Below are 13,899 nucleotides of genomic sequence, written 5' to 3' on the forward strand. Positions count from 1 at the left end.
CACGTCTAGTTTATTATCTTAACCGTGATAATTAAACATTAATAAAAGACAACAAGCAAATAAATCATTTTTGTTTTTATTTCGTCAGAATATTATGATGTTGCACACAGCTGATTAACCTGAAAGCCGGGGACCAATCAGAGCCGAGTAAATAGTAGAATTCAACCAATACGAGCAGACTCTGGAAATGTCAACCAATAAGACTTGTTATTGTGTCAATCACAATGTCGTCTTTGAAAAAGAATTATTCAAACCAACCAATGTCGTCTTTCATATTTTGTTGACATGAAAGGAACATTCAGCGGCATTTCTTTCAATTGCGCAAACAATCTAAATTATTTTAAGGAAACATCTGGCAAGCTTGCCTTTGTTAAAGAGTGAAAAAATAGTGTTTGCAGAGCAACACATCCGGTAATTTCCTAGTATACGATTTTTGGACCCCCCCAGGCCCCCCCCTCCTATCAATTTTGTACATGACCATTTATTTTTCAGCAAATTTAAAATTATTTAATCTTGTACATCGAGATTAAAAATCGACCAAGCCCATCCCCTAGCCGCAGCGCTCCGTCCCCTAGCCTTCTCAATCACCCGGCCCTTGAAAAAAATAAAATTAAACAAATGAAAATAATATTCGTATATTAAAATGGGGTCTGTCCTTTTTTTGGACCCAGCCCCCTTCCTATCAATTTTTTACATGACCAAATTAGTATTTATTTAGCATTATTTAGGGTTAGGTTAGGTTAAGACACCTTCTGGGCCGAGCACTGCGACTAGGATGGACTAGGGGGCCGAGCGCTCTTCTTCAAGTCAATACTGTGATATAAATTAGTTAAAATATTAATTTTACGGAAATTTATTAATTTAGAAAGAATGTATTATTACTTTGATCTTCAGTTAGTTCATGCATTTATATTCATCATTCCTTGTCTTCTTATTTCTCTCTTCAAATTGTGGACTAAACTCGTCGCTAAAAGTCAGGTACAGATAAAAAGATATATTTTCCTATTTATAATCTTCTTCGTATACACATTAAAAATTTCGCTGGATATCACAAATTCATAATTTTAATCTTGCCTTTTCTGAAAATAGCAAGGGTCTGGGATCATGTAAGGTTTTACGGAAAAATATGGAATCGAATTTTCATCCTTTTTATGGTGTTTAATCAGAAGAGACTATGCAAATTTAGAAAGACTAGGCTATTTTTATTAAATATTTTGCTAACCATGACTCTCCAATCTGTTATTTTCTTTGCAAATCGTATATCGCGGATATCTGTTTTTGCGCATTTTCAAAAATGATTAATGCGAACATTTTTTCCCGGGCAAATATGTTATCTTTAGCCATCCTAAAAACCTTTCATGGGTTCACATCAGTTGCAACAAACAATTTGGGCCCAATCGATTTAGCCCTTATGACGTGTCTTGGATACTTGTTAAACAGACAGACAGACAATTATAATTATACATATATAGACTATAGGTATTGTCAATTGTCATTCTTAATAATATACATTAAGAGCATAATATTTCAGGCCGAGATTATTTCGAGAAAATTGAACGAGGAGCTGATTAAACTTGTATAAAATAATCATCTACCTACAATCAGCTGCTTCGGGGGTTTTCAACTGTTAAAAGAAATTAGTAAACAATCATTGATAGAAATCAATCATAAAATGATGCACAACAGAAATCATTCTAAAATTTGTCTTACTTAATGACTAGCTCATGTCCCCAGTTTCAGTTCAAGTCTCGTGGATTTATATCAGTATATCATTGAAAATAGGAAAATCATTAATAAGTTTATGTGTTGAGGGAAAAGTTTACATGAGGGAAATTAATCATGAAATTAAGTACATGAGGGTTTTTTATTAATTAGTCATGAAATTTTGTTCATCAGGGAATGACGTACATTAGAGAGATGAACCATAAAGTTCATGTACATCACAGAAATTATTTTTATATGTACAATGTACATCTAGATGAGTTAAATCAAATTATTTGTAAATGAAAATTTATCTCCTGATTAAAAATATTTTACTGTCTAAAAATTTAGTCTGAACCATTGTGGCAAATTCAAAAACCTTCAATTGTGTAATATAATTTTACAGTTACCTCCAATTACCTTTTAAAATGCTATCATTCCTTATGAGGATACATTTTTTTTTTGGGGGGGGGGTGTTACATTATTGAATTGCTATGATACCTTGTATTCTGTACAAATGTGTTTTCAAAATTATTACAGATGTTTTTTAATAATATAAATTTTAAATACATTTGAGACAATAGGGCACAGAAAAGATGAGATGATTATTGATTATTACCGTTAACTTAAATTTCCGTTTCTTAAATTTTCTTAGAACGTGGTTCATAATATGTTCCATACAGCCGCGTATTCAGGAATTTGTCCAGGGGGGCTTAAATTTTTTTTCCTCCCAGGGGGTGGGGCTCAGCACTTGTTAGGGTCTGAAAACCCCTGGTCCAGGGGGGCTTAGCCCCCATAGCCACCCTCTGAATATGCCTCTTGGTCCAAATCTGTTATAAAAGTACCCCTTCCCCTTCACTCATAACAATTTTTAAATTTAGAGTCAATTCAAAATATTTTTTGTTAGGTCACATATAAACTGTAAATCTCTTGTAATACTTCCGGAGCAATTTTTTTTTCGAGTTAAAAAAATACTGTTCATTTTTTTCTGTTTTACCCTAATGAATTGTGATAAACTAAACTGTGATATTAAAATTGTACAAAGTAGTGCTGTACACTTTTCACTGTACAGTGTACAGCACCTTTCTATATCTTCCTGTGTTTAGTGTGTACTGTGTAATGTACATGTAACAAAACCAAAATATTGGACATTTTCAGAAAATAGGTGTAAGGAGTGTAGTTGAGCAGCAAGGTTGTGATATGCTGAAAGGATGATGACTCCACGAAGTGTAGAAATGGGAAACAAGGTGAAAAATATAATTTGTAAAATATTTTGATTAAAAAATTTGCTAATTTCTCACAACTCTTTGTTTTCTCAAAACCTCGAAATTGAAAGAAATTACTTAATAAGTTGCAGTAGTTAATACAGTCTTTAAGTATACACGCAGCAGGAGTAGATATTACAGTCTTTAAGTGTATATGCAGCACTAATAGATATTACAGTCTTTAAGTATATACGCAGCAGAAGTAGATATTACAGTCTAAGTATATATGCAGCAGTAATAGATATTACAGTCTTTAAGTATACACGCAGCAGTAGTAGATATTACAGTTTTTAAGTATATACGCAGCAGTAATAGATATTACAGTCTTTAAGTATATACACAGCCGTAATAGATATTACAGTCTTTATGTATATACGCAGCAGAAATAGATATTACAGTCTTTAAGTATATACCTAATTTTATGTGACTTTCTTTTAATAGAGTGACACAGTCTTAAAAGCTTTATCTGATTAAGAATGAATAAGCTATGCATTAATTGATTATTTAAAACTGTTTCTAAATAAAATTGACATGCGGAAATTTCTATTAAAAAAGTTTTCTGATTAAGAAAAACGACTATATCTTATAAAGTATTAATTAGATTAGATACAGGGTTAAAGAGTATCGCGGGGAATCGAACACGATTCACTTTGAATGGAGAGTTATTTGAAAATACAACGACAATCCCTTTAATTGGGGTTAACGATTGGTTGATTCGGCATTAAATACTTCTTGATCCAGATTCAGGCTTTGAAAAAAAAATGATAAGAGGTCCCAATAAGAAGCAATTTATGAGAAGCCAAAAATTAAAGGCAATTTAGAAAATTTGCTTTTTTTCTGGGGGAATAAATCTTATATAGTTTTTTGGTGTTCTATCTTGAAATGATGGCAGCAAAATAAAATACGGAGCATCATTAAACCATTAGCGGTGGTCTGGGGAGTCCAGTTTGAATTTGGATTTTAAATGATAATCGCATATCAATTAATTAATCAATATTTACTAGGTGTATAAGCTGCATGTGAAGGTGGGAGCCAGGAAGGAAATTTTGGAGCTTCCTCCCGACTCTTCTCTGGATATTCTACATCAGCATATCTATAGAATATTCCAGGTAGAAAACTAGATATTCTACATCAGCATATCTACAGAATATTCCAGGTAGAAAACTCTAGATATTCTACATCAGCATGTCTACAGAATATTCCAGGTAGAAAACTCAAGATATTCTACATCAGCATATCTACAGAATATTCCAGGTAGAAAACTCAAGATATTCTACATCAGCATATCTACAGAATATTCCAGGTAGTAAACTCTAGATATTCTACATCAGCATATCTACAGAATATTCCAGGTAGAAAACTCAAGATATCCTACATCAGCATATCTACAGAATATTTTAGGTAGTAAACTCTAGATATTCTTTATCAGCATATCTACAGAATATGTTAGGTAGAAAACTCTAGATATTCTACATCAGCATATCTACAGAATATTTTAGGTAGTAAACTCTAGATATTCTTTATCAGCATATCTACAGAATATTCCAGGTAGAAAACTCTAGATATTCTACATCAGCATATCTACAGAATATTCCAGGTAGAAAACTAGATATCAACATCAGCATATCTACAGAATATTTCTGGTAGAAAACTCTAGATATTTTACATCAGCATATCTGCAGAATATTTCAGATAGAAAACTCTAGATATTTTACATCAGTATATCTACAGAATATTCCAGGTGTAAACTAGATATTCTACATCAGCATATCTACAGAATATTCCAGGTGCTTAAAAACAGCTGAACCAAATAGAAATTAAATTCTTGTTGAAAGACTGTTTAAGTCCAAGAGTTTCTGTATCAAAATGAGTTATGAAACAATTCTTGAAAAAGTAGAAAATCTACGAAAATCAATTTTGAATTTAACAATGAAAAATTATAAGAATTGTTGAGAAAAAAATCTTTTAGATGATTATTTTTACTGATTTTTAGGTTTAACCTGGTTCATGTATTTAATGGCAATTTTAAAATTAGATTTTCATGAATAACTATTCATCTTGTAATAATCAGCTCCTTAACACTTTGTAGTTTTTCCATTTTAATTTTTAAATTCTTTGTTTAAGATACCGGAGTCTCAGCAGAGACTGGTGTGTAATGGAAAACCGTTAAATTTTAGTTCAAACCTGACTTTAAAACAGGTTAGTTCAATATAAGATTAGTTTTATAAATATTTAAATAATGTTTGTGTTAACTCACGCCGGAATTTCTTTATTGAGCTGAGTTCACGTGTTAGTGTGGAGCAAGTAATTAAATATCGAGTGCACCACTTATTATTATCATTATTTTGTTATCCAGAAGTATTTAAAAAAATAATTTTACCTGTAAATGTTATTCAAAAAGTATAGCGCATCAGTCAGAGATCAGTCAGAGTTTACCTGACTCTTCTTATTGGTCGTAAACAATGATGAAGCCGCTAATCTCCCCTCCAGAAGAGAATAAGTTTAACTAATTTCATCCAATTAAAAATTCCCGGCGTTGAATATTTTTTTATTATTATTTTATTTGCAACTTTTAATCTAATACCTGGTGTTTTATGGAAAATTCATCTTAACCATTTTTTGGAATTTTTAATTGGTTGATTGATGGATTGATAAAATTAAATATTGCTTCGTTGAATGCATGATTGATCTCGAACAATGACTTGATTTAAAAAGAATAAAATCTCCTCACGGACCCTTTTTAGTAAAATATTTTTATTGAGAAAAAAATTTTGTAGGCTCGAGTCGGAAATGGGAGTAAGATTTTAGTCCAAACCTGTGATATGTATACTTCATCTCAATCAACTCACAACACCACAGATTCAAACCAAAGGTAAATTTTGNGGGGGGGGGGGGGGTATTGGACATTATTGTATTTTTACTTCTTTTAAAACTGTACGTTTTTATTATTTTAACCAAAAAAAAATTGCATATGAAGCTAGCAAACCTAAATTCGAGCTGTATGAATGTGAAATTTTAACCTAAATATCGAAAATGTTCTCAACTTCAAAAATCCGATTTCAAATGAATGTCTGGACCATTTTTCTTCCGTTTGTTTTGGTACAATCTGTATTTAATCATTTTACAATGTTGATCAGAGACAGGAATACTGTACGAAATAACGGGGACTGTCGCAATACCGGAAGTAGTTGCCCGGAAGCTGCAGTTGATGATGCTGCTTCTAAGCTCCGAGATTTAGAGGAAATTGACACCAAAGCTCTGCAACTTGAGCAGACTGTACACAACCTAGGAATAAAAACATTTAAATATTTTATTCTGAACGTTTTTTGAGAGTTTTGGAAAGACTCTGTGTAATTATTTAAATAAGATTGTGTAGATTTCTTTTATATTCTTAACATTCTCCGCAGAAATTTAAAGAAACTTATTTACTATATAAGTCAGCTGCTTTGAGTTCATACTGTACGAAATCGTACAATCCAGGTTTTCGGCAATTTGAACACCATTTTAGAGTTAAACACACGGAACTTCTCTGTGGTTGATGATCAGTCTTAAGATGTTATGACTATATATAACTAAATTTTATGAAACCATAATGGGGTTAAAAATGTTTTCTCTTCAGGTTTAGAATTTAACAAATTAAATGAGCTGCAGAAGAAAGAACAGTAAGTAATTGCAGCTTTTAGATTTCAATTTTTACTGGTGTTTGCTTGATTATAGAGTGGCTCGTTCAATCCAAAACAACGCCATTTTAAACTTGATTAACAGCGAGGAATATTTCGTCGTTTTTCCATCTTTGTTGATTTCCTTAATTTCTTATATGTCTCTTCAGCACAAATGCGCAAATCATATTTAAAGAGAACCCACAACAGAAAATAATTAATTTTTACCATATAAGGATGTATTGTTCATATTTGGAAAGACAAAGGTTTAAAGGATATTATTGTGAATCAGACATCTTACTCTATAAATTGAGGGTATCCTGTAAATACGTCTTCAGGCAGTTGTGTAGGGTCGTTCATATGAAAAATTTATAGCCAAGGCTTCAACTTGAAAGTATTTTCATTTTACGTAAATGTTTTGTTGTTTTTTGCCTTAAAAATATGGCTGCAGGGATCTTTTAACATAAACTTGGCAAAATAATTTTTGTTCGTTAGAATTTTTCTGCACACATTTTTTAGCTTTTTCCAGTAACAAGAAGCTAAATTACTTCGTATTTTAAAACTATTTTGCGGATTTTTTTTTACATTTTCAACCGGCCATAAATATTGGGTCCTTGAGTTACCAAAACAAAATTAGTTCCGATTGGTTCAGCCCCCTTGGCGTTTATTCGATACAAACAAGGAGGGAATCAGTGAGTGCTAGAAAACTATTAATATATTGCCTAGGTCTGAGTTAAGTAGGTTAAAGAAGGAATCTGTCAGTGCTGGAGAACTATCAATATGTTGCCTAGGTGTGAGTTAAGTAGGTTAAAGAAGGAATCAGTGAGTGCTGGAGAACTATTAATATAATGTCTTGGTGTGAGTTAAGTAGGTTAAAGAAGGAATCTGTCAGTGCTGGAGAACTGTTGATATATTGTCTAGGTGTGAGTTAAGTAGGTTAAAGAAGGAATCTGTGAGTGCAGGAGAACTATCAATATATTGCCTAGGTGTGAGTTAAGTAGGTTAAAGAAGGAATCTGTCAGTGCTGGAGAACTATTAATATATTGTCTTGGTGTGAGTTAAGTAGGTTAAAGAAGGAATCTGTCAGTGCTGGAGAACTATCAATATATTGCCTAGGTGTGAGTTAAGTAGGTTAAAGAAGGAATCTGTCAGTGCTGGAGAACTATTGATGAAAAATCTGGAGAAATTAGATCAAATCTCTATACCGCTAAATAGTCAGGTAAACCACAGTTAGGATCCATCCCATTTTTGAAACGAATCCATTTTGATGCGGTTCCGGATCCTGGATCCGTCCTGCAAAATTGGATTCATTTTGATGCTAAACCATATCCTGGATCCGTCTAGCAAAATTGGATTAATTTTGATGCTAAACCGGATCCAGGATCCGTTCTGCAAAATTGGATCCATTTTGATGCGGTTCTGGTGCCTGGATCCGTCCTGCAAAATTGGATCCATTTTGATGTGGTTCCAGTTCCCATATACGTCATGCAAAAATGGATCCATTTTGATCCGGTACCGGATCCTGGATTAGTCCTTCAAAAAAGGATCCTTTTTGATACGGATCCTGGATTTGTCCTGCAAAAATGCATCCCTTTTGAACCGGATCCGGGATCCGTCATGCAAAAAGGGATCCATTTGATGCTAAACCACATCCTGTTTCCGTCCCGCCAAATTGGATCAATTTTGAATACGGTTCCGGGTCCTAGATCACCCATGGGAAACTTTACTCTTGTTGTGCTATTTTCTTGCAGAAACTAAATTGATCGTTGAGAGATTAAAGGTGTTTTTATGGTTTTCATTAGTCGAGACGACCTTGTATATGTATTTTCTTTAAAAATAATTTCTTCCCCGCCCCACACGAGCAATTTTTCCAAGTATAATATTCAACATTTTGAAGTTTTTTTTTCTCACTATGTTAAGGAAAATATTTTTGGGGGGGGGGAGGACATGAATGATATTTTGAGTTATTTAAAGGAGGAAAACTTGCTAGTTGAATGGCCATTTTAAAAATTACATTTTACAAAAATTTGTAGCTCCTTAAGAGGTGACATGATATAAAGTATAGTAACACTGGTAACCAGAAAGTTGTGGAATGGTTGTCGTCTTCGTTCTTTCGTTTAATTAGTAAATCTCTGAAAGTATTTCAGGGAGCATGAGTTCAGAAACCACTCAAGTGTTAAAAATGGGCCAACTCGCCGGTTTTGAACTGATGTTTCCTGGAATTTGGATTGTTAAAATTTAAAATTATATACTGCTGATTGCTGAACATGTTCGGTGTACATTTGTGTACATAAATCAGTCGCAAAGTAAAAAAAGCATTAGCAACATTTTACCATCAAAAGATATTAAGAAGACTGCAACAGTTTTATACATTGTTTAGGACGTTAGAGCTGAAAGAAAGCGGATTGCAACCCTTCTGAACAAGGTTCTAGACATCAACGATACAAATATAAATGATATTTCAACAGCTTTAAAGAATACTCATTGAGTTCTCGCCATTAGGGTTTCCAATATTTTTCCGGATCAATTTGGTTCCGTAAGAATTTCTAAATAAATATACCCCCCTAGATATTCTAGGATAAAATTATCAAGAATAATCGTCCTTCAAGGTGTTTTTATCAAATTTTACCTAGCTCTGCACTGTGCAGCATCTTGGAGATTGATTTATTCTTCATTCGGTCAATCAATGCTCAGCCCGTAATTTCCTAAAGTTATCATTGGTTTATCATTTTTAAAAACTTTGATAGGCCTTAACGGATACAAATAAATTCGGAATAAATTGAAACCCCGACTCCACATTCAACATGTACCATGTATATGTTGTTTCTCTCTTAATTTTGTTAATTATGACAAACTTTTTATTTCATTTAAAATTTGTATGCTAAATTTCCAATGAACTTAATAATAATAGGTTTAGAATTTAAAAAATGGATAATTAATAGTGATAATTAGCAGAAATCTTGTTGAATCTATTAAAGTCCCATGACATAATTGTTAATATATAAACCAAAAATACATATTTAACTAGAGAATTAACCCGTTAGCTTTAGATTAACTAAACATAAACAGCAAACATAATTCACATCAATATGTTATGTAATGACATAATTTATGTATTAAATTAAATTTCCCATTGGATCGTGAATATCAAAATTAAATTTTAAAAATGTACAAGGCTGACTGCATGCAGAACATTTGGGGATCTTTGATTACTCTCAACGTTAAAGCTTGGACATAATTTAATATGAATTTTATTATTTTAATTACATTTTTTATTTTTTAGTCATTTAAAAAATTTAGTCATTAATAATTGTAATGTATTGTATAAAGGCATCTTGTTTATAGATAAAAATTCAATAATGTACAATTTACAAACATAAGCAAATGTAATAGTTTTTTCTAGATTTTAATTTGATTTTTCTCAAGGTGCAGATGAAAGCCTTGCCCACCAAAATATTTGTTATTCTTCGTCGCATTTCTAAAACTTTTGTTTTCACATTGGTAACACTGAAAACATGAAAATTATTTGCAATTATGTAAAGTTTCGTAATCTTTAATATTATAGTAAATTGTTAAATCTTTAAAATACATTCTTTTGGTTATTATTATTGCCTGCTGTAATGTAAAATTTATTAAACAGGAAAATTAAATGTTGCAACTTATTTTTAGATTTATTTTTGGGTATTTGCCACAAACTCAAATTTGTCAATTTTTGCAAACTCATGGTTTAATGTTTTAAACTTATTTGATCCAACAGAATCCGTAGTTTGAAATATCTAACGTCTAAATGAGACAGAATCCGTGTTAATTGAAATGAGACTTCTTAGACTGATTCGTTTGCATGCGTTCGCAGTATTTTTATATATGGCATGAGTTTTCCACAATTTAACAAATTTGTGTACAGAAGTACACTGAACTAATGATGTTGTGTTTGTCCCAAAAGGCTGTGAACTGGGGAATTTCACAAATATTGTCTACCCCTTTTCCTTTTCTACATAATTTGTAGAAATAATTTCTTACCCCAACGATTATTTAACGAGTTTCAAAACCTCAATTAGTAAAAGCAGTCACAAACGCATCTTGTGAAAGTTTCGATATTTTAATCCTACCTATTATTATTATAGAGTTGCTTTGCTTGTCCGTCTGTATCCCAGTGTAGATTTACGAACGGTTAAAATTGTACAACTTTGTGTTTTTTAAATTTTAAAAGTTGATCAATATTTAGTTTTACAATAAATAATAAAAATTGCCGATTTAAAAAAAATGTAAACGGTGTAATTGCTAGATGAGAGGCGCGAAGCGCCCTGAGAACTACATGATATTTTGTATTTAATGAGACATAAATCAAAATTAATATTTATTTTTCTCTTTTGACTATATTATCATTCCGTCTTCTATGACGCATTATATTATAAAAAATATTCATTCTTGGTGCATCTTGACTGATCTGAAAGGGTCCGCTATGCATTTATGTAGCTTGGTCTCCTCGACTGCCTGGATTGCTTCACTGCATGAACTTTATTCTTCTTGACTGCCTTTATTCCTCGGCTTGGCTGCAAAACCCGCATTTTCCCCATTTTTTGCAACTTTTTTGAAACTTTTTTCCCCACGTCCTGATGAGTCGGCATCTTCAGACCTTTCCTAACAGGGGAAACTACCTTGATATCTTTAATTTGATCAGCCCGAAGTTGATGCTGGGACGGGAGTTTAAAACATCCAGAACCTTTCCTCCCGGGGGCTCCTCCTATATATAGATAGCACCATTAGATTCACATTTACCATAGAGACTATGTGGTTTTTTGATATTATTTTAGAATATTACGTAGACCCCCCCCCCCCTTCCTCTGAAAAAGATCAACCCACCGTGACTATTTATATCAAATTGGTCCAAAGGTTGCAAGCTTTCCCGAATAAAATCGGAGAATTTTTTCAAACGTATTTATTAAAAACTAAAGCCAAAAATCAAACTAAAGTGTGCGATTAATTATAATTAAATAAACCATTGGATGGGGGAGGGAGGGAAATATTAACAAACGACGTATCTTTTAATTTCTTTTTTTGTGTAAATTTTGCGGTTTGCAGCTTGTTCTATTTTTTGTGTGGATAAGAACACAGAAAGGGATGGTAGGGGGTTCTGTTACCTGCTATGATTGCTCCAGATTCTGCGAGTTCTCGAAGAGCTTTGTTAATTCTGATGTGCGCCCGCTCATCCGTAATACCGTAGATGCTTTGGATGCGCTTCAGGATCGCGTGACGAGATGATCCATGTCGTTCCTTAGAGAATAAATTATTTAGAGGGACTGTTCGCGAAATTTCAAGTGAACCTCTCATGCAAAGATGTCCGATTTGTAAAGATTCCCTTTAAAACTTTATCTGATTTAGTGTGATTTAGATATCTATGTCCCTAATTTTAAAAACTGCGTGGTTTATGATTGAGGTCTTTTTTTACAAAAGTGCCATAATAGAGAGATTTTCAAACTAAATGTTATAACTATTTGCTCTGTATAGCACATAAGATTAAATGTTCCACGATTTTATAGGTCCCACTGTAGAGTAGTTAAATATACCTTCATTCCATCAATAGCATCTATAACCATGTTGAGGTAGGTTGGATGAACTTGCTTTCCAACATTAGACATACTGATAGATGATGTTTCTTCAGATTCAATCTCCATTCTTGAATTATAATTTGATTATGATTTTCTTATCTTGATACTGATACAACGTCTGAATTATAAATAATTTTGCCTCTTAATTCATAAGTGGGAAGAGAACCGATTAGAAACCAACGAATTTTGCGCATTTTGTGTTGACCGCTCATCGAAGTATAGCACGTTTCCCAGAATTGGTGAATTTTTAAGATACAACGCAGTTTGGAGTGGGCCCCAATTAATCAAATTGCGTAGTTTAATTAGTTTAAGATGGGGATTTGTAATAAATTTATATACTAACAAGAATGTTCTGAAAAATTTTACATTATGAAAATATTAAATATATTTAATGCAAAAAAATAATAAACATTTAAGTTGTTGGATATCTATACTTTTTATTTAAAAATTAATATTTATGATGCTTCATAACAACATATAGTTTGGAATTGTTATTATTTTAAAAGTATCTTCTAATTTTTTTTTGATCCTGTAATAATTGTGTTTACATCTGATTATCGACAATTATTATTGCTCCATGGAATTAATAATTTGATTTTTCCTATTATTTCTGCCTTTTTTGAATCTAAAGAGAATAATGTCATTTAGGTAAAGTGGCGTATAAAGGGGGGGGGGGGTTATTTGGGTTAAGTACACCCCCCTTAGAATTGGGGGTAATACCCCTCTCTCCGATAGAATCTTGGGGACATAAATATCCCCGTAAAGAAACCCATGGATTACCATTAAGAGGAACAATATAAATAAATTTTACCGAAAGATAGGATTTTTAATGCATATAGCGTACTATATGTCAAATTATAGGAATAAAGCTCTTCCGGGGGGGGGGGAGGGGAAAAAAAAAGTTTAAAGATCAAGATTATTAAAAATTAAACTTTAAAAAGCAAGAATTTTTTTCTCTTTTAATAGTAAAATTAACATATATTACTTTTATATACAGGGTGTCCCACGAAACATGACAGTATGCAGGACGACTTGAATGTCGTCTTGATTTTTGATATAATTTGCTGCGTTTATTTGTCAACCTAATTTTAGAAGTGAATTTCTAGAGATAATAATCACAAAATTTCCCTTGTCCTGCCATTTCCAAAATGTGGTCTGCCTTTTTTGTGCTTTCAATATTGCCCGAGATATGAAGAATTTCGTTCAGATTTCGACAATTTTGCTTTTATTTAACAAAATTGAAATCTGAACCAAACTCTTTATATCTCTAGTAATATTGAAAGCACAAAAAACGCAGACCACTTTTTGGAAATGCCAGGGCTAGGAGAATTATGTGATAATTGTTTAAAGAACCATACATGTTAAAGTAGATAGAAGACTAAATGTCACAAATAAATTCAAATACCAAAGACGACTTTCAAGTCGTCTTGCTATTGTCATGTTTCGTGGGACACCCTGTATAATATATACACAATGACTGAAATAAATCCAGTTTTTTTACAGTCAGTTTTTGTAGTCAATATTATTAGTGTATATATCATAAAGGTGTCCACAATATATAGAAACTTTAGCAGAATTTCCCCCGCCCCCCCCTAGAAAATCCTTATATTCGCCCATGTTCACGTAAACCACTCCATGGAACATATTTTTTTTATATGCAGAAAT

General features: G+C 32.4%; 2 protein-coding genes across 4 annotated transcripts; one reads left to right on the plus strand and one right to left on the minus strand.

The window, feature by feature from the left end:
* The first annotated feature begins 852 nt into the window (after window positions 1-852).
* Window positions 853-9,425, plus strand: LOC111701738 (uncharacterized). 3 transcript variants are annotated; one of them, XM_023473147.1, is made up of 9 exons: window positions 854-978; window positions 1,532-2,948; window positions 3,971-4,075; window positions 5,091-5,165; window positions 5,744-5,838; window positions 6,104-6,255; window positions 6,586-6,628; window positions 7,742-7,844; window positions 9,006-9,425. In XM_023473147.1, exons 2-9 carry the CDS (start codon window positions 2,913-2,915, stop codon window positions 9,111-9,113), a joined length of 717 nt encoding a protein of 238 aa, XP_023328915.1. In that variant the 5' UTR covers window positions 854-978; window positions 1,532-2,912; the 3' UTR covers window positions 9,114-9,425. The 3 variants fall into 3 exon arrangements, with proteins under 3 accessions (XP_023328916.1, XP_023328917.1, XP_023328915.1); XM_023473148.1 differs by lacking the exons at window positions 7,742-7,844; window positions 9,006-9,425 and adding an exon at window positions 7,612-7,725 and having other exon boundaries at window positions 853-978; XM_023473149.1 differs by lacking the exons at window positions 7,742-7,844; window positions 9,006-9,425 and adding an exon at window positions 7,417-7,475 and having other exon boundaries at window positions 853-978.
* A 1,544-nt stretch (window positions 9,426-10,969) lies between these two features.
* Window positions 10,970-12,515, minus strand: LOC111701739 (histone H1.3). The gene is made up of 3 exons (XM_023473150.1): window positions 12,193-12,515; window positions 11,767-11,899; window positions 10,970-11,369 (listed from the first exon to the last, which is right to left on the minus strand). Exons 1-3 carry the CDS (start codon window positions 12,298-12,300, stop codon window positions 11,086-11,088), a joined length of 525 nt encoding a protein of 174 aa, XP_023328918.1. The 5' UTR covers window positions 12,301-12,515; the 3' UTR covers window positions 10,970-11,085.
* Between the last annotated feature and the right edge of the window lie 1,384 nt (window positions 12,516-13,899).

This window comes from Eurytemora carolleeae, unplaced genomic scaffold, assembly GCF_000591075.1.
Source record: "Eurytemora carolleeae unplaced genomic scaffold, Eaff_2.0 scaffold416, whole genome shotgun sequence".
Classification (NCBI taxonomy): Eukaryota; Metazoa; Arthropoda; class Copepoda; order Calanoida; family Temoridae; genus Eurytemora; species Eurytemora carolleeae.